Source organism: Microcaecilia unicolor, chromosome 4 (genome assembly GCF_901765095.1).
Source record: "Microcaecilia unicolor chromosome 4, aMicUni1.1, whole genome shotgun sequence".
Taxonomy (NCBI): domain Eukaryota; kingdom Metazoa; phylum Chordata; class Amphibia; order Gymnophiona; family Siphonopidae; genus Microcaecilia; species Microcaecilia unicolor.
The window spans coordinates 177998301-178024595 of NC_044034.1; the positions used below are offsets into that span (position 1 = coordinate 177998301).

Sequence of the window (26295 nt, forward strand, 5' to 3'; positions counted from 1 at the left end):
ATACTTTTCGGAGGAAGTGGTCCCGAAGAAATCCATGTCCCAGTACAGAGTCCATAGAGAGCCTGTAATGGTGAAGGCCCAACTTCCTCACGATTCCATGGTGATGGATTCTGCTCTCAGAAGAGCCAAGAGTAGTGGAGACTATGTCTCGGCGTCCCCAGGCAGAGAGTCTAGGACCTTGGTTTCTTTTCGGAGGAGGACGTATCAGGCCGCTATGCTCGCCGCCAAGATCCAAACATACCAGCTCTACACGAGCATCCACTTGTGGAACTCGGTGAGGCAACTGTCCAGTTTAGTTGCAACACTTCCTCCGGATCTTGCTGAACCTTTTCACCAGGTGGTCAGGCAGCAGAAGGCGTGTCGCAAATTCCTTGGCCAGGGGGTCTTACAACACTTTTGATGTGACATCCCGAGTAGCTGCTCAAGGTATAGTGATGCGCAGACCCTCATGGCTGCGTGTCTCTGACCTGAATCAGAAGACCCAGCAGCGAATGGCAGATGTTCCTTGCCGGGGTGGGGGTGGGGGGGATAATCTTTTTGGAGAAAAAGTAGAGGACATGGTCGATAAGATAAAAAAGCATCATGATGCCATGGATTCTCTCTCCCACCAGACGTCTTCTGCTACTGCCTCCTCTTCTACGAGGTTTTTTGGAGGGAAGAGGAGTGCTCCCTATTCCTATAACAGGCGTAGGTACACTCCTGCTTCTCGGCAGCCGGTTCAGGCTCAGTCCCAGCATGCGCGTTCCCCTCAACGCCATGTGCCTAAGGCCCCTAGGGCTCCCCAGCAAAAGCAAGGGATGGGCTTTTTTATTTATTTATAATATTTCAAACCTTATTCACAAGATATATCTTGTACAAGAAACACAGCGATATTATCTGAAATAACAAAAAGAAGATTCTAATTTAAAGTAAATATTCCTCTTTTCTTAGACCACTAATTTAGAGGGGGAAGTCAGTAAAGTTGAGGAGAACATATATTATATTAATTCATAATAGGCAATAAGGCCTGGACCCAAGGCACGGGGCTGTTGACTGGCTCCAGTGCAGCATAGCCTCGGAAAAGGTGTGCCTAACGGCTTGCCTGTTGGGGGAGGTTGATATTTTTTCACCAAAGGTGGTCTCTTATAACCTCCGACAGGTGGGTTCTTCAAACAGTCCGATAAGGATCTATTTGGTATCCAAGCCTCCAAATTGCCCACCGGGAGCTCAGTCCTTCAGCTCCCAGTACAAGAAGGTACTTGCAGAGGAACTCTCCGCCCTTCTAAAGGCCAATGCGGTCGAACCCGTTCCACCAGGGGAAGAAGGGCTGAGATTCTATTCCAGGTACTTCCTTGTGCAAAAGAAAACGGGGGATGCATCCCATCCTAGACCTAAGGGCCCTGAACAAATTCATGGTCCGAGAAAAGTTCAGGATAGTTTCCCTGGGCACCCTTCTTCCCATGATTCAGGAAAATGACTGGCTATGCTCTCTGGATTTAAAGGATCCCAACTCACAGGAAGTATCTTCGATTTTGGTTGGGAACTCTGCACTTTCAGTATTGTGTACTGCCCTTTGGCCTCGCATCTGCGCCCAGGGTCTTCACAAAGTGCCTGGCAGTTGTTGCAGCATGGCTGCGCAGACTGTGAGTGCATGTGTTTCCTTATCTCGACGATTGGCTGGTGAAGAGCACCTCGGAGGCAGGGGCTCTGCAGTCCATGCGCATGACTATTCAACTGCTAGAGCTACTGGAGTTTGTAATCAATTATCCCAAGTCTCACCCACCTTGTCCGTGTTCAGAAATTGGAGTTCATAGGAGCTCTGTTGGACACATGGACGTCTCGAGCTTATCTTCCCCAGGCAAGGGCAGACAACCTCCTGGCCCTAGTGTCCTTGGCTCAAGCGTCTCAACAGATCTCAGCTCGGCAGATGTTGAGACTATTAGGGCACATGGCTTCCACAGTCCATGTAACTCCCATGGCACGCGTACATATGAGATCAGCTCAATGGACCCTAGCTTCCCAGTGGTGCCAAGTACAGTGCTGGGTACGTTTAGTAGCACTATAGAAATAAGTAGTAGTAGTAGTACTTATTCTTCCATCCCTCTCATACCCAAGAACCCTGCACAATTTATCAAATAGCCTGCCACTATGATTCTCCTTTGCACCTACTGGCCTCATCGGAACTTGATGCTTCACACAGTCATGACCCTATTCATTGTTCTCTGAATACTGTACTTCTCTATTTGTACCATCTCTATTTTCTAGGGCTACAAATGTCCGCCATCAGAGGAGGTGGTGTACTTTGTCAGGGTATTGTATTTTTCTCTGTGACCAGGCTAGTCCTGGACAATGGATGAAGTGCAGATAATTTGACCCTGAGCTTGGGTGTCCCTTACTTGTGTGCCCGACTCAATCCTGCTTGTCTGCAAAAAAAAAAAGCCCAAAAACAAACCTTTCTCACCTTTGGGTATTCCGTAGATGGCAAGCACACAATCCCAGTTTGCCAGATTGCACAGCATTTCTTTCTGAAGTATAGAAGTTCGTGTTGTCCTCGGACACATCTTCCTTCTGGTTATATAGTGTGCTGCACCAAGTTCAATACACAACATATCCATAGAGTGTGTGTATCTGGCTCCTGAAGCAGACAGTACCTCCGCTGACATACGGACCCATGTCGGGTCTCCATTGTTGGGGCCACAATAAAGGTTTTTGATCCATATTCCCTGCCTGAAGGACGAGTGTCATCCTCTACTTCTCTGATGTTTTCTGTGGATTGTTGTAGAGGAACTTTGTTTCTTGCTTCTTTGATACAGGCACAAAATCCCTCCCATTTCTGAGATTTTGAGTTCCTCCTTGTACTATGGAGCTAACTAAAGAGACTGAGGAGACCGTTGCCTATTAGAAGGGCTGTACGTACTCAAAACTTTGCATTTAGTTCTGAGCCCTGAGAATAGTGTTCATCCTGCGCCATCAGATGATGTCACCCACTTATATGCCTGCTTAATCCTGCTGTCTACCAAAAAGATTCCTCTTGCAAGACAAACATTTTTTCTTGTTTGTAAAACATAATTTTCTCTTTGTTTATAGATGGACAAAAAGGAATGCACCTGCACAATGGAGGCGTAAGGACCGACAGAAGCAGCATAGTGAACACTTACGTCTTGATAATGATCAAAGAGAGGTAAAACTTAACTTTATAGATCGTCATAGTGCCACTGTCAAATATGCAAATATAGTGCTGTTTAGCTATTTCTTATTGTGTGTGTTTATATGATCATTCGGGTGTCTTTTCTCATCAGATTTATATTTAGCAAGACTGTAGTGTTACACACTGATTACATACATATTTTATTAGATTTATGGCATATACATGTGTCTGTATGCACATACATGCGTATTTTGCCTAAGTAGGTACCTGATGCTAGGGTCCACCTTGGGGGTCAGCACTCAAGAGAAAGATCTGAGTGTTCTTGTAGATAATATGCTGAAATCTTCTGCTCAGTGTGCATCAGCGGCCAAAAAAGCAAACAGGATGCTAGTAATAGGAAAGGGATGGTGAATAAGACCAAAATACTATAGTGCCTTTGCATTGCTCCATGTTGCGTCAGCACCTTGAGTATTTTTTGGTCGCCATATCTCTAAAAAGATACAGTGGAATTAGAAAAGGTTCAAAGAAGAGCAACCAAATGATAAAGGGGGATGGAACTCCTCTCATATGATGGAAGGCTAAAGAGGTTAGGGCTCTTCAGCTTGGAAAAGAGACAGATGAGAGGAGATACGATTGAGGTCTGCAAAATCCTGAGTGATGTAGAACCAAGTAGAAGTAAATCAATTTTTTACTCGTTCCAAAAGTACAAAGACTAGGGGACACTCGAAGTTACTTGGAAATAGGAGGAAATATTTTTTCACTCAATGAATAGTTAAGCTCTGGAACTCTTTGCCGGAGGATGTGTTAACAGCGGTTGGCGTATCTGGGTTTAAAAAAGGTTTGGATAGATTCCTGGAGGAAAAGTCCATAGTCTGCTATTGAGAGTTTTGAGACAGACATGGGAAGTAACTGCTTGCCGTGGGATTTGTAGTATGGCGTGTTGCCACGATTTGGGTTCTTCCAGGTACTTGTGTTCTCCGAGGACAAGCAGGCTGCTTGTTCTCACACTTGGGTCGTCGTCCATGTTGACCGAGGATCGGAAGTTTTGGTAGCAAAATCTCAAAAATCGTAGTCTTCTGGCGCGCACTGCGCATGCGCAGACTGGTTTCCCGCCCGTCGCGTGAGTAAGGACCTCAGTTTCTTTTTCTCTGCGTCTGAGGTGATACGGTTTTTTCGTTGTGTTACTCTCGGCCCAAGAGAGAGTCTTCGCGTTACCACTTCTTTTTTTTCTTTTTTTGTTCTTCGTTTCAGCAAATTAAAAAAAAAAAAAGAATTCTTTACCTTTATTTTCCTTAGTTTGTCACTGTTTGTTTTCTTTTCGTTCTTTTCGCTGCAGCTGTCTTTTGTTTCCCTTTTTTGTGCCTTTTTAATTGGCACAATCGCGTCCTTTAATTTCGCAGCCATCGTTTTTCCGTCCATGCCATCAAGGACACCCAGCAGCTTCAAGCGTTGTACTCGGTGCAACCGGACCATCTCGGATACCGACCCCCACGCGTGGTGTCTCCAATGCCTTGAACCCGATCATCTACCAGCTGCTGTGTCCTTTGGTAAAAAAATAGACCCAAGTGTCTCGGGAGGCTCAACGAGAAAAACTTTTTATGGATTGGTCCGGTCCTTCGGCATCGGCACCAAGGTCGGCGGCATCGACGTCGAGGGAAGCATCGACTTGGAGAGCACAGGTAATGGCTGCTGAACGACCATATTGCGCTGGGAGCAGCAAGGTATCGAGTGGGTCTCCACCTGTCTTGAGGCCTACTGCTATGCAGGCCGCCCGGGACTGCCCTTCGTCGGACCAGGCCCCGAGGAGGCGTGAGGATTCCGTGTCCTCCTCTTTGGTACCGAGGAGTCTCGATGACGGGCGTCGAGCGAAGGCTAAGAAGCACAGTCATTGATCTCCTTCCATGCACGGTTTTGAGAGCTCCGGGGAGCTGAGGGCTTTGGCACCCGAGAAGTGTCGGCGCTGAGAGGATCGCTCACCCTCTATACAGGAGGTGCCGATGTGTGTGTCAGTCTTTTGGCAGCCTTGCAGCCTGGCAACCAGCTCTCGAGCCCCCCACAGATTCTGCCACCGGCCCCACAGCCTTTTCCGATGGCGGCTCTCGACGAGCGCATCGGGGCCCTTCTAGAGCTTCTGGAGGGATTGCTGCGCCAGTCTACTTCGGTGTCAGGTGCTTGCACCTTCTGCACCGTCTGTTGAAGCGGCATATGGTCCTTCGCCTGTGCTGAGGTCCCCGACCTCGGTGCCGCTTACGGCATCGGCTGCCACCTGGGTTGACTCTCCTTCAACGTCAGCGGAGGAAACTTCGCCACAGTCCAGGCAGGGATTGACTTCTCAACATTGCCTTTGAGGTCGTCTTTCCTCGACGTCGAGACATGCTTGGGCTGCTCTTAGAGAGCTTTTGTTTGATACTGAGGATGAGCGTTCGTGGGAGGAAGAGGAAGATCCCAGATACTTTTCTGAAGAAGAGTCCTATAAGATTCCCTCTGATCCTACTCTGCCCATTGAGAGAAGGATGTGTCCGCCTGAGACTCTTTCTTTTTCCTCCTTTGTCCGGGAAATGTCTAAGGATATTCCCTTCCCTATGGAGGTTGTGGATGAGCCCAGGGCCGAGATGCTCAAGGTCTTGGATTATCCTTCTCCACCTACAGAGGTTGCAACAGCTCCCTTGCATAATACACTCAGGGAAGTTCTTCTGCGAAACTGGTCGTTCCCTCTCTCTAATCCAGTGGTCCCCAAAAAAGCTGAATCCCAGTACAGAGTCCACGGAGAGCCGGTAATGGTGAAGTCTCAGCTACCTCATGATTCAATGGTGGTGGATTCTGCTCTCAAGAGAGTCTAGGGGACTATGCCTCGGCGCCCCCAGGCAAAGAGTCTAGGAACTTGGATTCTTTTGGGAGGAAGACATATCAGGCTGCTATGCTCTCAGCCAAGATTCAGACATACCAGCTGTACACGAGCATCCACTTGCGGAACTCGGTGAGGCAACTGTCTAGTTTCATCGAAGCGCTTCCTCGGGAGCTGGCCAAACCTTTTCACCAGGTGGTCAGGCAGCAGAAGGCGTGTCAAAAATTCCTGGCCAGGGGTACTTATGACACTTTTGATGTGACATCCAGAATAGCTGCTCAAGGTATAGTGATGCGCAGACTCTCATGGCTGCGCATCTCTGACCTGGATCATAAGATCCAGCAGCGAATGGCGGATGTTCCTTGCTGGGGGGAAAACCTTTTTTGTGAAAAAGTAGAGGATGTGGTCGATCAGATCAAAAAGCACAATGATGATATGGATTCTCTCTCCCGCCAGGCGTCTTCTGCTACTACCCCCTCATCTAGGAGGTTTTTTGGAGGGGTGCTCCCTATTCCTATGCTAGGCATAGGTACATTCCTGCTTCTCGGCAGCCTGCCCAGACTCAGTCCCAGTGCGCTCATTCTCATCAATGGCGTGCGCCTAAGGCCCCTGCGGCTCCCCAGCAAACGCAAGGGACGGGCTTTTGACCGACTCCAGTGCAGCATAGCCACAGTGCAAGTGTCCATTCCTTACGACTTACCGGTTGGGGGGAGGTTAATATTTTTTCACCAAAGGTGGCCTCTTATAACCTCTGACCGGTGGGTTCTTCAAATAGTCCGGTTAGGATACACTCTCAATCTGGAATCCAAGCCTCCAAATTGTCCACCAGGAGTTCATTCTAACAGCTCCCACCACAAGCAGGTACTTGCAGAGGAGCTCTCAGCCCTTCTAAAGGCCAGTGCGGTCGAACCCATTCCACCAGGGGAAGAAGGACTGGGATTCTATTCCAGGTACTTCCTTGTGCAAAAGAAAACAGGGGGGATACGTCCCATCCTAGACCTAAGGGCCCTGAACAAATTCCTTGTCCGAGAATAGTTCAGGATGGTTTCCCTGGGCACCCTTCTTCCCATGATTCAGGAAAACGATTGGCTATGCTCTCTGGACTTAAAGGATGCCTATACTCACATCTCGATACTCCCAGCTCACAGGAAGTATCTTCAATTTCGGTTGGGAACTCGGCATTTTCAGTATGTGTACTGCCGTTTGGCCTCGCATCTGCGCCCAGGGTTTTCACAAAGTGCCTGGCTGTTGTCGCAGCATCGCTACGCAGACTTGGGAGTGCATGTGTTCCCATATCTCGACTATTGGCTGGTCAAGAGCATCTCGGAGGCAGGCGCTCTACAGTCCATGCAGATTACTATTCGAGTGCTAGAGCTACTGGGGTTCGTGATCAATTATCCCAAGTCCCATCTTGTCCCGGTTCAAAAATTGGAGTTCGTTGGAGCTCTGTTGGACACACGGACTTCTCGAGCTTATCTTCCCCAGGCGAGGACAGACAATCTCCTGGCCCTCGTGTCCATGACTCGAGTGTCTCAACAGATCACAGCTCGGCAGATGTTGAACCTCTTAGGACACATGGCCTCCACAGTTCATATAATTCCCATGGCACGCCTACATATGAGATTAGCTCAATGGACCCTAGCTTCCCAGTGGTGCCAGGCCACAGGGGATCTAGAGGATGTCATCCATCTCTCCACCGACGTTTGCAGTTCCCTTCAGTGGTGGACCATTCGATCCAATTTGACCTTGGGACATCCATTCCAAATTCCTCAACTACAAAAAGTGCTGACAACGGATGCATCCCTCCTCGGGTGGGGAGATCACGTAGATGGGCTTCACACTCAAGGAGCCTGGTCCTTTCAGGAAAAAGGTCTTCAGATCAACCTCCTGGAATTATGAGCGATCTGGAACGCTCTCAAGGCTTTCAGAGATAGGCTATCCAACCAAATCATTCTGATTCAGACAGACAATCAGGTTGCTATGTATTACACCAACAAGCAGGGGGGCACCGGATCTCGCACTCTGTGTCAGGAAGCCATCCAGATGTGGCTTTGGGGGCGCCGTTACGGTATGTTTCTCCAGACGACGTATCTGACAGGCGTAAACAGCAGTCTGGCTGACAGATTGAGCAGGATCATGCAACCTCACGAGTGGTCGCTAAACATGAGCGTTCTCCACAAGATCTTCTGAGTGTGGGGCACCCCCTCAGTGGATCTTTTTGCCACTCAGATCAATCACAAAGTCCGTCAATTCTGTTCCAGACTTCAGGCCCACGACAGACTAGCGTCAGATGCCTTCTCCTACATTGGGGGACACGCCTTTTGTATGCGTATCCTCCCATACTTCTAGTAGGGAAGACTTTGCTGAAACTCAAGCAAGACCGCGGAACAATGATCCTGGTGGCTCCCTTCTGGCCTTGTCAGATCTGGTTCCCTCTTCTTCTGGAGTTGTCCTCCGAAGAACCGTGGAGATTGGTGTGTTTTCTGACCCTCAACACCCAGAACGAGGGGTCGCTTCTACATCCCAACCTCCAGTCTCTGTCTCTCACGGCCTGGATGTTGAGAGCTTAGAAATTGCCTCTTTAGGTCTTTTAGAGGGTGTCTCCCGAGTCTTGCTTGCTTCCTGGAAAGATTTCACGAAAAAGTGTTATTCTTTCAAATGGAGGATGTTTGCCGTCTGGTGTGACAGCAAGGCCCTAGATCCTTTTTCTTGTCCTACACAGACCCTACTTTAATACCTTCTGCAGAGTCTGGTCTCAAGACCAACTCTGTAAGCGTTCACCTTAGTGCAATTAGTGCTTATCATCAACGTGTAGAGGGTAAGCCTATCTCTGGACAGCCTTTAGTTGTTCGCTTCGTGAGAGGTTTGCTTTTGTCAAAGCCCCCCTGTCAAACCTCCACCAGTGTCATGGGATCTCAATGTCGTTCTCACCCAGCTGATGAAGCCTCCTTTTGAGCCACTGAATTCCTGCCATCTGAAGTACTTGACCTGGAAGGTCATTTTCTTGGTGGCTGTTACTTCAGCTCATAGAGTCAGCGTGTTCCAAGCTCTGGTAGTGCATTCACCTTATATCAAGTTTCATCATAGCAGAGTAGTGGTGGTGGTGGTGGAGAGGAAAACGGTAACGGAATTCAAACATGCGTGGGATAAACATAAAGGAATCCTGTTCAGAAGGAAAGGATCCTCAGGAGCTTAACCGAGATTGGATAGCAGAGCCCGGTAGTGGGAGGCGGGGCTGGAGGTTGGGAGGCGGGGATAGTGCGGGGCAGACTTATACGGTCTGTGCCAGAGCCAGTGGTGGGAGGCGGGACTGGAGGTTGGGAGGCAGGGATAGCGCTGGGCAGACTTATACGGTCTGTGCCAGAGCCGGTGGTGGGAGGCGGGGATAGTGCTGGGCAGACTTATACGGTCTATGCCAGAGCCGGTGGTTGGGAGGCGGGGCTAGTGCTGGGCAGACTTATACGGTCTGTGCCCTGAAGAGCACAGGTACAAATCAAAGTAGGGCATACACAAAAGTAGCACACATGAGTTGTCTTGTTGGGCAGACTGGATGGACCGTGCAGGTCTTTTTCTGCCGTCATCTACTATGTTACTATGTTACACTCACCCGAAGTTCTTGCCGAAGGTGGTGTCGGAGTTCCATCTGAACCAGTCAGTTGTCTTGCCAACATTTTTCCCCGTCCACATACCCGCCCTGGTGAAGACAAGTTGCATACCTTGGACTATAAGAGAGCATTGGCCTTTTACGTGGAACGGACAAAGCCCTATAGACAGTCCGCCCAGTTTGTTTCTTTTGATCCCAGCAGGAGGGGAGTCACCATCAGGGAAAACGCACAATCTCTAATTGGCTAGCGGATTGCATATCCTTTACTTATGCCCAAGCTGGGATGACTCTAGAGGGCCATGTCACGGCTCATAATGTCAGAGCGATGGCTGCATCAGTGGCTCACTTGAAGTCATATTCTATTGAAGAGATTTGCAAGGCTGCAACGTGGTCATCAGTCCACACATTCACATCTCACTACTACCTTCAGCCGGATAGCCGACGCGACAGTGGGTTGGGCAGTCGATGCTGCAGAATCTGTTTGGGGTTTAGAATCCAACTCCACCCTCCTATGCCCATTTCTGTTCTGTTCCAGGCTGCACTCTCACTTAGTTGTGTTTCTTTTCAGGTCAATCTCTGTTATGTCCTCGCCGTTGCGAGGCCCAGTTGACCAATATTCATTGTTTTGAGTAAGCCTAGCAGCTAGGGATACCCCAAGTGTGAGAACAAGCAGCTTGCTTGTCCTCGGAGAAAGCGAAGATACTTACCTGTAGCAGGTATTCTCTGAGGACAACAGGCTGATTGTTCTCATAAACCCGCCCTCCTCCCCTTTGGAGTTGTTCATTGTTCTCCTCTTGATTTTGGACTGCACTGAGGTCCTTACTCATGTGACGGGCGGGAAACTGGTCCGCGCATGTGCGGTGCGCGCCGTTCACGCGCCAGAAGACTCTGGAAGATTTTTGAGATTTTGCTATTAAATTTCCGTTCCTGGGCCGACGTGGACATCGACCCAAGTGTGAGAACAATCAGCCTGCTGTCCTCAGAGAATACCTGCTACAGGTAAGTATCTTCGCTACCTGGCTTGGCCACTGTTTGAAAAACAGGATACTGGTCTAGATGGACAATTGGTCTGATCCAGTATGGCTACTCTTATGTTCTTATTTGTAGGTTCTATTGTCTATTGGTTATTTATGCTTATTAAATAGTGGAGAAACTGTAAAATTGTCAAAATAAAAACCAAATGTACTTCTGGAATTCATTTTTGGTTGATTAAAGCATAATTAAATCATAAGCATTTTTTATGTTAATGAATGAGTATATATAGTTTTACAACTGCCTCTTTTCCAGGATTGGACATTTTTCTGCCATAATGGATCAGAGCAAAAACGTCCAGGGCTAAAAGTTAGATGTTCTACTCTAGATCTGTTTCAATCAAAACTAAGTTGCACGAAAAGGTGCCCTAACTGACCAGATGATCACTGGAGGGATTAACATTAAATAAACCCAGCATGACAAGTTTTACAAACATTTTGGGAGTTGTATACCTACAGACCTCAGTGGTCGTTTCACACAGGATCACAGTCCTGTGATTCACTTCTCTTGTCATCGGCCCAAACAATGTATCCAATCGTTTATGTATATTAAAGAGGCAGTCATTAAGACAGTTGATTGGCCTGATGAGGAGGGAGGTGAATCGCAGGATGACGAGAAAAGTGAATCGCAGGACTGTGATCCTGTGTGAAATGAGTCACGTTTGAAGTCCGTAGGTATACAACACCCGATATGTTTGTATAACGTGTCCGTGCAAGGTTTATTTAATGTTATATGCGATTTCCCCCACTGGAGACAAAATTTGGGACTGACAAATTGATTCACTGGAAAGATTAAGGCATGACCCCTCCCCCCTTTTACTACCCCAGTGATCACTGACCCCTCCCACACTCTAAAGATGTTAATGAAACAGTACATAACAACCTTTTGACAGATTCAGATGTTATAGCCAGTCCTGTTAGAGCAGCAAACAGGTTCTGGAGTAGCCTAGTGGTCAGTGCAGTGCACTGTAGAGAAGTGGACCCAGGTCCATATCCCAATCTTACACATGGTGGAAAATGTGAGCCCTCCGAAACCTACTGATCCCACATATAGGTGACACCTGCAGATATAAGGGCTATTGTAGGGGTTACCATTAGGTACAGAAGGTTGGAGTGCTCATCGTACAATATAAGGAGGTAATGGTGTGGCGTGTACATACCTGTGCCAGTCTACTTAAAAATTTCTGGCCCCTCCCCCCCCAGGTGTCTCAATGACTTGTTTTTGTGCGTTTTTCCCTTGGATATATTTTGTTTTTTTAAATGGTCACAAAAGTAAAATGCACTGAGCACAAAATGTCTAGGAAATCATTTTCGAAACAAAAAGAGATATTTTTCTGTTTCGAAAATGGCTGTTTGCCACTTGATCTTTTGGACTTTTTCAGCAAAACATCCAAAATCAGATTTAGACCTGATATTGAAAATGCTACATGAAAATGAATCATTCATGTAGAAAGAGGCACTGACAGATTCCAGAAATGTGTAGGAATTCCTTGAAAAGAGATCTGTGTGTCTGGAAATTTTTGCTCTTTCACCAGGAGAAAAACTGACATGTTGCAGGCACAGAGGCTCACACATTGCCTGTCTTCAAGGAACTTGAAGGAATTTACAGCACAAAGTGCACACACAATCCCTCACCACTGAGTTAATACATGGTAATATTGCATATATATATTTTTTTTCTATAAGAGTAAACTGCTAATTCAGGATCACAAGCCTTGCAGTTTCCATATTTAAACTTTGGTTAGTTTATTGCCAATGGCATTATGCTCAGACTTGTGGCCTGGGTAGTTTGGTGCTCATATATAACACATTTTTAGACTGGAGTGAGACTAATTCCACCCAAGATGTCGACACATTAGTGTTTGGGAATTGTTTTGATGATGTTTGAATAAACAAAACAGCTGTATCACAAGTTGTTTTATCTGCTGTCATTTTATTTGCAATTTTTCACTTTTGTGGCTTCCCTTGATTTCTTGTTTTATGCTAATTAACATGATTTTAGAAGGGAAGTGAGTTTTCTGACTGTGAAGGGAAAGAAGAATTTTTGTACAGTGTTTTCCCAGACCTTTAGCCTACTATCCAAAGGAAAAGAAGGCTTACAAGATTGATGTGTTTGATTTTTGTGCTGAATGTCTTATCCACAACAGATTTTCTAGATAAGAAAATTTTGACAGGGTGGGTTTGTTAATCCATATATATAGGTGGACTAAAAGTAGACTTCATTAATTCCAGGCAGAACTTGATTTTTATAATTCATTGTGACCTATTTCTGAATATACTTAATTTGTTTTTGTTTTGTTTTTTTTAAATCCTTTTAATTAGAAATATATTCAGGAAGCAAGGAACTTGGGAAGCACCATTCGACAGCCAAAACTGTCTAACCTTTCACCATCAGTAATAGCACAAACAAACTGGAAGTTTGTTGAAGGATTACTAAAGGAATGTAGAAATAAGGTATGAGGATATGCAATATACAATTAAAACATTTTTTAAAAGAAATACTCTTAACATTTACCATGGTTTCTGCAGGTGTACAGTACTGTAGTGCATATAACTTGCATGTGAATGGGCTTGAGGCTTACAAACATCCATTTTTTTTTTTTGCTATGTTTAAACCTCCATCCCATCATCCTTCAAATCAAACTGTTTATATTATGATGCTGCCACCAGGGGCCAAGGTGTGCTTCCTTGTGGAATAGGCTGTACTGTTCTGACCATATCCAGCATGGGTCATTATGAATCATGCTCAGCTGCTAAAAAGAATGCTGCATTACCGTGAACATACACACCTTAGAAGTCAAATTGGTAGTAAATATCTTGCACCAATAACATGTTAATGTTTGTGTATTATCTCATGGGGGTAATTTTTGTAATGTGCATAGAAAAAATTGCAAATGTATCTATTTTATATAAGTAGCATAAGCATCTATGATCATTTATAAAATAGAGAAACAGGAAAAGAACAAAAATGTTCTACAGAATGCAGAGACAGCCAAGGGGATAATGATGTTCCTGGAGCCACACTATGGTTATAAATAACAATAAAATTTATAAGCAGAGTGTGACTCCAGGGACATTATCTCCCTGGTTGTCTCCGCTTTTTGCGTTTCCTTTATAAAATTGTGGTGGACTTTGGTCCTGGGGAACTGGGTTCAATTCCCACTGCAGGCACAGGCAGCTCCTTGTGACTCTGGGCAAGTCACTTAACCCTCCATTGCCCCAGGTACAAATAAATACCTTTATATAATATGTAAGCCGCACTGAACCTGCTATGAGTGGGGTAAGTGTGGGGTACAAATGTAACCAACAAAAAAAAAGGTTCTTAAATGGTCCCTAGTTGTGCATAAATGCTCTTGCACACATTTACACCTGCTCTGAGGCAGGTATAAATGTGTACATGTATTCTTGGTTCATTTTAACTTTGCCCTTGCTCCACCTAAACTATGACCTCCAGAATGCCTACGCACAGATTGTAGGTGCTGTGAATCTACTTTTTGCACTTCGCAAGTTTCAAGTTTACTTTATACATGATATATACTGCTCATTGACATATATATTTGAACAGTTTACAATAAAACAAATATGAAAATATAAAAAGTGTGGAAAAGAAAAGCCTTTTCACATGTATAAAATGTGCTTTAAATGTGGACAATGATTTCCGGTTCACGTGGTAGCAGCTGGAAGCTGAATCAACTGTTATCTCATTCTGTTGAAATAATGGGTTTTATTTACTGAGGAATGCTGTGGCATGGTCTGCAAAGTTATGTATTACATTGTATTTCATGGAAGGATAATGTGCATCATAATTGCAGGCAATTCATGATGAACAGGAAACGTAACTAATCTATTGCACTCCCTTTTTGCTTCAATTTGTCTTGTGTGAGTAGCGGGTTTTAAATAAATAAACATAACAGTATAAAAAACTCAGGACACATAATTTCTGAAAGGAACTCCAACACTATAAAGGAAAGTTTTAAAGAAAAAGATTAACTACCATGCCTCCAAACCCCAGTGCATAACCCCATCTATGCCAGTCACATAGCCTAATGTGGAAGCAGTGCTTTCCAGGTTGTCTGGATTGTTAATTGGAAAGCAATGGTAGAAGCAGAATATTTAATGTAAAATATGACTGGTACTAAGTGTGTGTGGTGGGGCGGGGTGGTGGAAAGAAAAACCTACTGGTTTCTGGGGACATCACCGAACTGAATGGAGCCATATCAGTGTTAAAGGTATCATTCTTGTCCACCTCTGGAGAGTTTTGAGCATAATGTCTGTGTTTTAGGCTCCAGGACCAATCAGGCAGCATTTAATGGTAGTGAAGAAAAAGGGTCACCGACAGTTGGTCTAAAATACATAACAACTAATTGGTCAGTTGTTCTAAAATACAATTGGTCTAAACAAAAGAGGAGACTGGATACTGATGCAAAATTCAGTATAATTTTGTGAGAAAAAACTACAGCAAGGTAACAGAAATTTAAAGATTAGCGCACACACTTTATTTAAAAAGTTAATTTTATAAACTTGCATATATATGAGTGAAGAAAATTAATGCTGGCTGTTAATATTTGTGACTTCTGACCATTACAGTCTCTGTCTTCGTACTTCCAGTAGTAAGCAGTCTCTGCTGCCATTTTTCTGACATGCTTAAGTCGTAGGAACAGAAGATAACCTTGGGTAACTAACTTCATTCCCCATTTCTGAATCAAGCAAATTGGAGAACTCCATTACTAAATATATCCACTGTAACAGTTATGATTTAATTGAAATCTTTTACCTCAAACATCACTGTTTGTTCTAACTGAACATCAACTGAAGTTCTGGATTTTATACTTGAAGCATAAACTTTTATAACAGTTTCTACCTTTTATAGAATTGTAACATACAATTTCGGTTCACAGCTTTTGTTTTCATCTCGTTTCAAAAAGCATGTGATGTAGTCTCATTATTGACTTAAAAAAAAGTGATCTGCCATATGACAAGTTCATGACTTTACATCTTTATCTTGTTATTTAATTTTTAGACCAATTGTTCATTAGACAAATTAACTTTTGGATGAATTGTACTTTAGATGAATTGTATCCTTAGACCAACTGTCCATTAGACAAACTGTCATTAGATCAATTGTACCAAACCCAAGAAAAAACTCTTGACTTGCAAGCCTTAACCTACTCTGCCGTGGAATTTGCAGCATGTGCTAAATGCAATATAACGGCCACAGAGTACACCACAGGCAATGAGCAGATGATCCTAAGCTGCTGGCAGAGGACCCGACTCATTACTGGGAGGAGTTTCACCAATAGTTAAAGGAAATAAGAAGGAATTGTATTCTGGGCTCGTGGAGCTGAGGAAGTGGAGGAGAGACTGGAGGATCATTGGGAGGACCTGTTTGTCCTTCAGCAGTGCTATAAAGACTTAGCTAATACAAAGTGTTTTGCTAATACAAATCGAGAAGTGCTTTTAAAAATGGAAGAGCTAGAAAACCATTCACAGAGGAACAATTTGTAAGTGAGAAGTATTCCCAAGGGGCCACCAAGTGAGAATAGAGTAGAGATAACTGAGTGGATCTGCAAAGCATTCCTGAGGACCTCTGGTAATGGCAAAGAGGTGTTGACAATTGTGTTTGAAAGAGCCCATCAATCGCTGGGTCCTAAATATCCTAATAGGTCAGGGGATGATATTGCACGTTTTTTTAAGGTTTCCCATCAGAGCATCCTACAGGCAGCATGGAAAGTGAACACTATTAACTGGGAAGACTTAAAATTGAACTTTTTGCAGATATTTCACTGATAACACCCTTCTGTCGGGCAACATTTGCTGAAAGTGATTTTACCTGTCCTGGTTGTCCTTCAGCATAAAGGACCAGCAGTAATGCGTGCACACTCTTGAGGATGCCCTCGAAGATAGTGGTGTGGAGATAGCACCAATGACCCAACGGCCTTTGGGTATGTGGAGACATGTAGCAAAAGGAACTGCACCAAAATGGCAGTGGGTTGGCAAAGGAAGACGAGACAGGAATAATACCCTGTAAGCCTATCTGTATAAGTTGCTAATATGGGGAACTTTGCTGCTTCAGACCTAGCCAGATTATGGTACTGCTTGATCGGTTGGGGGACAGGCAAAGTCTTTGCCTGATTTGTGAGTGGTTAGGTTTTTCATAATGATTACAATGAGTCAAACTGGGGGACTATAGGGCGTGACGTTTGACGCATATAAAATGGTGAAGTGAGGGGTGAGGTTCATTTGGTGGTGTGGACGCGTGTTTTGGGCGCAGGCAAAGTTATTTTTTAGCGCACCTACAAAAAATGCCTTTTTTTGCTGAAAATGGACGTGCGGCAAAATGAAAATTGCCGCATGTCCATTTTGGGTCTGAGACCTTACTGCAAGTCGTTGACCTAGCGGTAACGTCTCATACAGTAACCGGGCAGTGATGGTCTACGAATGTCAAATTCCACTTCACGCGTGTAGCTGCCGCGCATCGGAAAATGAAACATGTTTTTCAGACGCGCGTAGCGGATGCGTGCCAAAGTTGAAATTACCACAAGGGCCACGCTGTAACCGGGCGGTAACTCCAATTTGGCATGCGTTGGGTGTCTATGTGGCTTAGTAAAAGGGCCCCTAAATGACATAGGCATTGAGGATAAAACATAGATCAGTCAGTTTCCTTTGACATGGACCTCTCCAGTCACCCCACCCTCCCCGTGTTTCTTTCAGATAAGTGATGTAAAACCTGTATACACCTTTGCATGAAATTGCACTTTTTTTCTGGCTAACCTTTAATTTCAGGACACTTCACGTAACTGGTCTTTCACAAACATCTGTCATCGAATGGAACTGACTAGAAGGAATGTTTCGGAAACTCGGAGTCTTTATCCTTCCACTGTTACCAAAAACAAATCTGTTGTAGCCTGCAATAACATTTTGTTTTCCAATTATGAGCAATGTCAGCAAAAAGTGATGCTTAGATTTCCATCAGGGCAGGGTATGAAAAGGAGCAGTCAGCAGATATGAAAAGATGGGGGACCAGTATCCAATGCTAGAAACATTTTTCCGCTCATTTATTTCGAAGGGAGATTTTGGGTTAAGCAAATGTTCCATGTCCTTCACTGCTGCTTAAACTAAGAGAGGAGAGGAAGACAGTAGTGGGACTCAGAAGTAATACAGAGGAATATTTCAGGTTTTAAGTGTACTTATACATCAACAAAATTCAACACTTATGATCCACATCAAATACCGTCTAAAATGCATCTATTGATTTATTTGATCGTATTTTCTTAACTACCTTTAGTCATTAACGGGCAATTCTATAACTTAGCGGCAAGATGTAGGTTCCACAATGGGGGATGCTTAGAGCCATTTCTGTATCAAATACTAGCGCAGAAGGAATGGATCCTCAGAAGCTTAGCCGAAATTGGGTGGTGGAGCCGGTGGGGGGAAGAGGGGTTGGTAGTGGGGAGATGAAGATAGTGGTGGGCAGACTTATACGGTCTGTGCCATATCCGGTGGTGGGAGGCGGGACTGGTGGTTGGGAGGCAGGGAATAGTGCTGGGCAGACTTATACGGTCTGTGCCAGAGCCGGTGGTGGAAGGCGGGGCTGGTGGTTGGGAGGCGGGGAATAGTGCTGGGCAGACTTATACGGTTTGTGCCAGAGCCGGTGGTGGGAGGCGGGGCTGGTGGTTTAGAGGAGGGGATAGTGCTGGCCAGACTTATACGGTCTGTGCCCTGAAAAAGACAGGTACAAATCAAGGTAAGGTATACACATGAGTTTATCTTGTTGGGCAGACTGGATGGACCGTGCGGGTCTTTTTCTGCCGTCATCTACTATGTTACTATGTTCATGGTTCGGGGAAGGAAGGGGAGATTGTAGGAAGGGGCTAGGTGAGAGGGTAGAATAAGGGGCTCAAGGTGCAAGGAGGAGGGACTGTGGGTCTGAGATGCGTAGCATGGTTGCATGTGTGTTAAGCACAGACTTGAGTGGAAGTGGTGTGGGGTGATGTGGATATGCTTTGTATCTTTGGACGTTAGGTGGCTGACCTCTTTTCACCTACCCCAAGAAGGTGAAGTATGGTGTTAAGGATGGGGTTGGGCTGTAAGAGACCCACATCCTGGTGAGGCATGAGCACTCTTTGGTATAACAGAGCATTCCCTTGGCTTTCTTTGCATCCAGTAAGGCTGGGATGAAAAACAATGGTGTGACCATAGTACTGCAAAAAAAAGTCTCCAACTGAAATATATCCAGTAAAATATAATTACTATTCTTTAAGGAAATCAAACTTTTACAGGTAAATTTAAGGAAGAAGGTAGCTCCCACAGCCAATACCTTAGTCCTTAACTGTAGAAAGGCTCTTCTCAATTGAGTTGCCCTCACAACATCTGGAAACATCTTGATGGTTTGTCCACAGAAAGGTAATTGCTTTTTAGGAAAATAAGCCTTAAGCTCTGATATAACTTGCTGTTTCTGGATCTGGCAGAACCAATGTCAGCACACACAGGGGAATGTCCTCGTGCCTGCTTTCTGCTTGCTACTGACGCCGCAGTCACATCAGTCCCGGAGAAACAGTGAGCCAATACAGGAGCAGGAAACCATATGAGTAATCCAGCAAGAGGGGGAGAGGAAAGGTAGATGGATGGAGCAAAGCAGGAGATGGGGGAGATAAATGGGGTAGTGCAGAATATGGGGGGGGGGCGGAGGGGAGAGGATTTACAGAGCAGTGCAGACTAAGGGGGGGGGGGTGAGATGGAACAGTGCAGAATATGGAGGGGGGGGAACAAGACAATACTAGATGGGGAGGGGGAAGAAACAGAGATGGGGTGATGTGAGATGATGGTTTTGTTTTTGTGGTGGTGGTGGTGGGTAGAGAGGGAAGATGTAGTGATGCTGGGTGTTTTTTTTTTTGGGGGGGGCAAGACAGAGAAATGGGAGCAATGCTGGATGATGGTGTATGAGAGGGAAGAGATGGGATGATAATGGTGGGGAATTGAGAGAGATGAGTCTACAAAAAAATCCTATTGGACACAATTTCAGCAAAAAACTTTCACCGTGATAGCAATAGTGAGCTGAATGTTTTTAAACATCTAATCAAAATATTGAACGGTATCCATTCTGTTAATCCTACTTATCTTTATCTTTTTTATGTCTTTTTTATTTATTTTTTCTTTTTTCTTCTTTTTTCTATATTAGACTCAAAGCAGATAAAAAGACCTCATTAGTCCTTGCATGGCGTTACTGTGCTTAATGTGCTCAAACGCCAGCATCTCTTGGACTCCGTTATAATCCTCGGTCTTAAAAAAAAACTCTGCTTCTATATAGTGAATAATGAATATAATAATCAACAATGATTGCCAATCGTGATATTTCTTTCCTCTAAGCTTCTTGTTTGATTATAGATATCATGATTAGCCAAAAGGTTGCTTGGCCCCCTGAAGAAGCTTATTATATATAGCGAAACGGAGAGCCCCGTAGGGCAAGATTCAAAGCTAAGTAACATTAAGTATTGTTTATAACATTAAATTTTAGAGGTAAGAAATATCACGATTGGCTATCATTGTTGATTATTATATTCATTATTCACTATATAGAAGCAGAGTTTTTCTAAGACCGAGGATTATAACGGAGTCCAAGAGACGCTGGCGTTTGAGCACATTAAGCACAGTAACGCCATGCAAGGACTAATTAGGTCTTTTTCTCTGCTTTGAGTCTAATATAGAAAAAAGACATAAAAAAGATAAAGATAAGTAGGATTAACAGAATGGATACCGTTCAATATTTTGATTAGATATTTAAAAACATTCAGCTCACTATTGCTATCAGAGAGATGAGTCTAGACAGGATGATGGGGAGAGGAGCAGTGCTTGATTGTTGGGAAAGAAAGGGACAGATGTTGGACATGGGGATGGATGGAAGAAAGAAAGAAAAAGAAAGAAAGAAGGAAGATGCTGGACATAAACAGAGGGGAAGAGAGAGGAGAAACACATTGATGGTGGGGCGAGGAAGGGAGGAGATGTCGCCCATGGATTGAAGGGTAGAGATGGAAACTAGATAGATGTGAGAAGAAGGCAGAAAATGGGAGAAAGTTGAATGTGAAAGATTGGATATAGGGCAGGAAGTGAAGAAGAATGGAGGAGAGAAATTATATAGTGAATGGACAGGAGGCCCTGGAAGCAGAGTTCAGAGCACAGATAGAGGGAAGCAGGACGAGAGACTGGGAACAAGATTAGAAAAATAAAATCAGACAGCAAATGTAAGAGAAATGATTTTTTTTCAGTTCAGTAAATAAAATGTCAGTTTTGAAAATTTACTTTTGCTGTGTATATTTTACATTGTATGGAGACGGATTGTGAGGGGGGGATGCTTTATGTGATCATGTGATTAGAAAATTAAATCGTGATTAATTGTGCTATTAAAATTTTTAATTGTTTTGCAACTATATTAACACCCAATAAATAATCTGAGTATGGTATGTTGTGTATTTGAGGTCTCACCTAACAAAACAATGTTATTTTGTCATTGGTTATCAAGACAAAGAGAATGCTTGTGGAGAAAATGGGCCGAGAAGCAGTAGAACTGGGTCATGGTGAAGTGAATATCACTGGAGTGGAGGAGAACACTTTGATAGCCAGTCTGTGTGACCTCTTAGAAAGAATATGGAGCCATGGTCTACAAGTCAAACAGGTACAAAACTGCTATTTTCTGATTTGATGGAACTAATCAACTTATGTAGCTTTTGTTGTACCCCAAGCACAAGAGCTATGTCAGTGTGCATATCAGCAGAGTGTGAGTTATTTTGTGGTATGATTTTCTTATTGCTTACTTCTTCTTATGGTATGTTTCTGATAAGTGGAATGAATTGTCAGTGTATCAGTTATAATAAAGCCTTGGCTGGAGTATGGAAAGAATCTTGATTTCTCCGAGGACAAGTAGGCTGCTTGTTCTCACATGTGGGTTGGCGTCCACGGCGGCCCAGGAACGGAGCATCTTTCCCAGCAAAAATCCACAAAGCTTTGTGACAGCTTCCGGAGCGCGAGGGACTCGCACCGTTCATGCGCGGCTGTTCCCGCCTTAGTTTTTCTTTTTCTGTGGAGGAGAGTGGCTGTGTGCCTGTCTCTCTCCCTCAGGCCCAGAGAAAGACTTTGGCGTCTTCGCGCTGTTTATTCGAGCTTTCTTGTTGTTTTAAGTTGCCTCTTTTGTCTTTTTCTTTTTCCAGTTTAAAAAAACCCCTTATATTCTTTTTTTTTTTTTTTTTTTTTCCCCCCTTTTTAAGTTTCCTTTCGTGCGTACGCGGTTCTCTTTTTGTGCCACTCTGTTGGCACAATCGAGCCTTTTGATTTCGCCGCCGCGATTTTTCCTTCCATGTCATCGAAGACTCCCAGCGGCTTCAAAAAGTGTGCTCGATGCCAGCGGTCGATCTCTGGTACTGACCCGCACACGTGCATCCAGTGCCTTGGGCCCGACCATCGCCCAGATGCTTGTAAGTTGTGTCTCAGCTTGAAAAGGCGGACACAGGCATTGAGAAGAGCTCTTCAGGACCGTCTTTTCGGAGCTATGACTAAGATTCCTCGATGTCGACATTGGTACTGCGGTCGGCGGCATCGAGGATGGCATCGACATTGGGAGCGCAGGTAATTGCTGTCCGGACATCACCACTAGCTGGGAGTAGTGAGCCGTCGAGTGGGTCTCCACCTGTCTTGAAGGCTCCTGGTGTGCAGGCCCATCGGGACCGAGACCCCGAGAAGGCGTGTGGATTCCACGTCCTCCTCGTCGGTACCGAGGAGTACCAGTGACGTGCTTCAAGCGAAGGCGAAGCATCGTCATCGGTATCCTTCGAGGCATGGTACCGGGAGCTCTGGGGCGTCGAGGGATTCAGCACCCGAGAAGCGTTGACACTGGGAGGAGCGCTCACCCCCCATACAAGAGGTGTCGGTGCATCGATCTTCGGACAGCCCGGTACCGCCTCCCAGGCCTCCACAGATTCTGATGCCGATCTCTGCACCGACCCCACAGCCTTCCTCGACAGCGACTCTAGATGAGCGCATCCAAGCCATTCTTCCAGGCCTTCTGGAGAGGCTGCTGTGTCAGTCTGCTTCGGTACCGGGGGTGCTTGCGCCCTTGGTGCCGTAGATGGAAGCGGCAGCTGGCTCTATGCCTGTGGTTTGGTCCCCGACGCTGGTACTGCTTGTGGCATCGGCCTCGGCTGCCACCCAGGTCGACTCCCCATCGACATCGCTGGAGAGCTTCATCGCTGCCTGCACAGGAGTTGACTTCTCGGCATCGCCATCAAGGATGGGGTTCCTCTGCGTCGAGACAGGCCCGGTTTCGGACTGCAGTTAGAGAACTCTTGTCCAATACCGAGGAGGATGCCTCATGGGATGAAGAGGAAGACCCCAGGTATTTCTCTTCCAAGGAGTCTTGTGGTCTTCCTTCTGATCCTACTCCTTCACCAGAAAGAAAGCTTTCTCCCTTGTAGAGCCTTTTTCTCTTCATTTGTCCGGGAAATGTCTGTGGCTGTTCCCTTCCCTGTGGTATCTGAGGATGAGCCTAGGACTGAGATGCTCGAAGTCCTTGACTATCCTTCGCCACCTAAGGAGTCATCCACTGTCCCTTTGCATAATGTCCTTAAGGAGACATTGCTCAGGAACTGGATGAAACCACTAAGTAATCCCACCATTACCAAAAAAGCTGAGTCCCAATATCGGATTCACGAAGAACCTGAGTTGATGAAGTCGCAGTTACTTCACGACTCTATGGTTGTGGATTCCGCTCTCAAGAGAGCCAGGAGTTCTAGAGATTTTGCCTCGGCGCCTCCGGGACAAGAATCTAGAACCCTGGATTCTTTTGGGAGGAAGGCCTATCAGTCCTCCATGCTCGTGTCCAAGATTCAGTCGTACCAGCTCTGCACGAGCATCCATATGCGGAACAATGTGAAGCAACTGGCGGACTTGGTGGACAAGCTCCCTCCGGAGCAGGCCAGGCCTTTTCAGGAGGTGGTCAGGCAGCTGAAGGCGTGTCATAAATTCCTGTCCAGGGGTGCTTACGACTCTTTTGATGTTGCTTCCAGATCCGCTGCTCAAGGTATAGTGATGCGCAGACTCTCATGGCTGCGTGCCTCTGACCTAGACAATAGAGTCCAGCAGCGGCTTGTGGATGTTCCTTGCCGGGGGATAATATTTTTGGCGAGAAAGTCGAGCAAGTGGTCGAGCAGCTCCACCAGCGAGAAAACGCCCTCGACAAACTCTCCCACTGGGCGCCTTCAGCATCTACCTCATCAGGTAGACGTTTTTTCCAGGGAAGGAGGAATACTCCCTATGCTTACAATAAGCGTAGGTACAATCCACCTTCTCGTCAGCCTTCTCAAGCTCAGCCCCAGCGCGCTAATTCTTGTCAACAGCGTGAGCCTAGACAGGCCCCTGCAGCTCCCCAGCAAAAGCAAGGGACGGGCTTTTGACTGGCTCCGGTAGAGCATAGCCGCTATAAAAGTGTCTGTGCCGGACAATCTGCCGGTCGGAGGGAGGCTAAAATTTTTTCACCAAAGGTGGCCTCTCATTACCTCCGATTGGTGGGGTCTTCAAATAGTCCGGCTAGGATACTCCCTCAATTTGATTTCCACACCTCCAAATTGCCCACCGGGAGCTCAGTCCTTCAGCTTCCAGCACAGGCAGGTACTTGCAGAGGAACTCTCTGCCCTTCTCAGCGCCAGTGCGGTTAGGCCCATTTCACCAGGGCAAAAAGGGCTGGGATTCTATTCCAGGTACTTCCTTGTGCAAAAGAAAACAGGGGGGATGCGTCCCATACTAGATCTAAGGGCCTGAACAAATACCTGGCCCGAGAAAAGTTCAGGATGGTTTCCCTGGGCACCCTTCTTCCCATGATTCAGAAAAACGATTGGCTATGCTCTCTGGACTTAAAGGATGCTTATACACACATCCCGATACTTCCAGCTCACAGGAAGCATCTTCGATTTTGTCTGGGAACACAGCACTTCCAGTATTGTGTGCTACCCTTTGGTCTCGTGTCTGCGCCCAGGGTCTTTACAAAATGCCTGGCAGTAGTTGCAGCATCGCTACGCAGACTGGGAGTGCATGTTTTCCCTTATCTCGACTATTGGCTGGTGAACAACATCTCGGAGGCAGGAGTTCTATAGTCCATGCAGATGACTATTCAACTGCTGCAGCTACTCGGGTTTGTCATAAATTACCCCAAGTCCCATCTTTTCCCTGTTCAAAGACTGGAATTTATTGGGGCTCTGCTGGATTCACAGACGGCTCGCACCTATCTTCCCGAGGCGAGGACAGACAGTCTTCTGTCCCTAGTTTCCTTGGCCAGGGCGTCTCAGCAGTTCACAGCTCGGCAGATGTTGAGACTTCTCGGCCACATGGCCTCCACAGTCCATGTGACGCCCATGGCCCGCCGTCACATGAGATCGGCTCAATGGACCCTAGCTTCCTAGTGGTATCAAGCTGCAGGGAATCTAGAGGATGCAATCCAGCTATCCACCGAATTTCACAATTCCCTTCAGTGGTGGACAGTTTGATCCAATTTGACCTTGGGATGTCCCTTCTAAATTCCTCAGCCTCTAAAAGTGCTGACAATGGATGCATCTCTCCTAGGGTGGGGAGCGCATGTAGATGGGCTCCACACTCAAGGAGCTTGGTCCCTCCAGGAATCAGGTCTTCAGATCAATCTCCTGAAGTTGCGAGTGGTCTGGAACGCTCTAAAGGCTTTCAGAGATCAGCTGTCCAATCAAATTATTCAAATTCAGACAGACAATCAGGTTGCCATGTACTACATCAACAAGCAGAGGGGCACTGGATCTCGCCCCCTGTGTTGGGAAGCCGTCCAGATGTGGTTTTGGGCTTGCCGTTTCGGAATGTATCTCCGAGCCACGTATCTGGCAGGCGTAAACAACAGTCTGGCCGACAGGTTGAGCAGGATCATGCAACCTCACGAGTGGTCGCTCAACTCGCGCATAGTGCACAAGATCTTCCAAGCGTGGGGCACCCCCTTGGTGGATCTTTTCACCACTCAGATCAATCACAAGGTCACTCAGTTCTGTTCCAGACTTCAGGCCCATGACAGACTAGTGTCAGATGCCTTCTCCATTGGGGGAACGGCCTTCTGTATGCATATCCTCCCATACCTCTGGTGGGAAAGACTTTGCTGAAACTCAGAGATCGCGGAACCATGATTCTGATTGCTCCCTTTTGGCCGTGTCAGATTTGGTTCCCTCTTCTTCTGGAGTTGTCCTTCAAAGAACTGTGGAGATTGGAGTGTTTTCCAACACTCTGAATGAGGGGGCGCTTCTGCATCCCAACCTCAAGTCTCTGGCTCTCACGGCCTGGATGTTGAGGGCGTAGACTTTGCCTCCTTGGGTCTTTCTAAAGGTGTCTCCCATGTCTTGCTTCCAGAAAAGATTCCACAAAGAGGTGTTACTCTTTCAAATGGAGAAGGTTTGTCGTCTGGTGTGACAGCAAGGCCCTAGATCCTCGCTCTTATCCTACACAGACCCTGCTTGAATACCTTCTACACTTATCAGAGTCTGGTCTCAAGACCAACTCAGTAAGAGTTCATCTTAGTGCAATTAGTGCTTTTCATTATCATGTAGAAGGTAAGCCTATCTCTGGACAGCCTTTAGTTGTTCACTTCATGAGAGGTTTGCTTTTGTCAAAGCCCCCAGTCAAACCTCCACCAATGTCA

General features: G+C 45.8%; 1 protein-coding gene across 1 annotated transcript in view; it reads left to right on the top strand.

The window, feature by feature from the left end:
- Nucleotides 1-26295, top strand: part of DENND5A (DENN domain containing 5A) — a 315605-nt gene that overhangs the window by 175470 nt on the left and 113840 nt on the right. The window contains exons 10-12 of the mRNA XM_030201008.1: nt 3067-3160; nt 12930-13061; nt 21124-21276. Of these exons, the coding sequence (XP_030056868.1) occupies nt 3067-3160; nt 12930-13061; nt 21124-21276 (379 nt within the window). The remainder of the gene's footprint in view (nt 1-3066; nt 3161-12929; nt 13062-21123; nt 21277-26295) is intronic.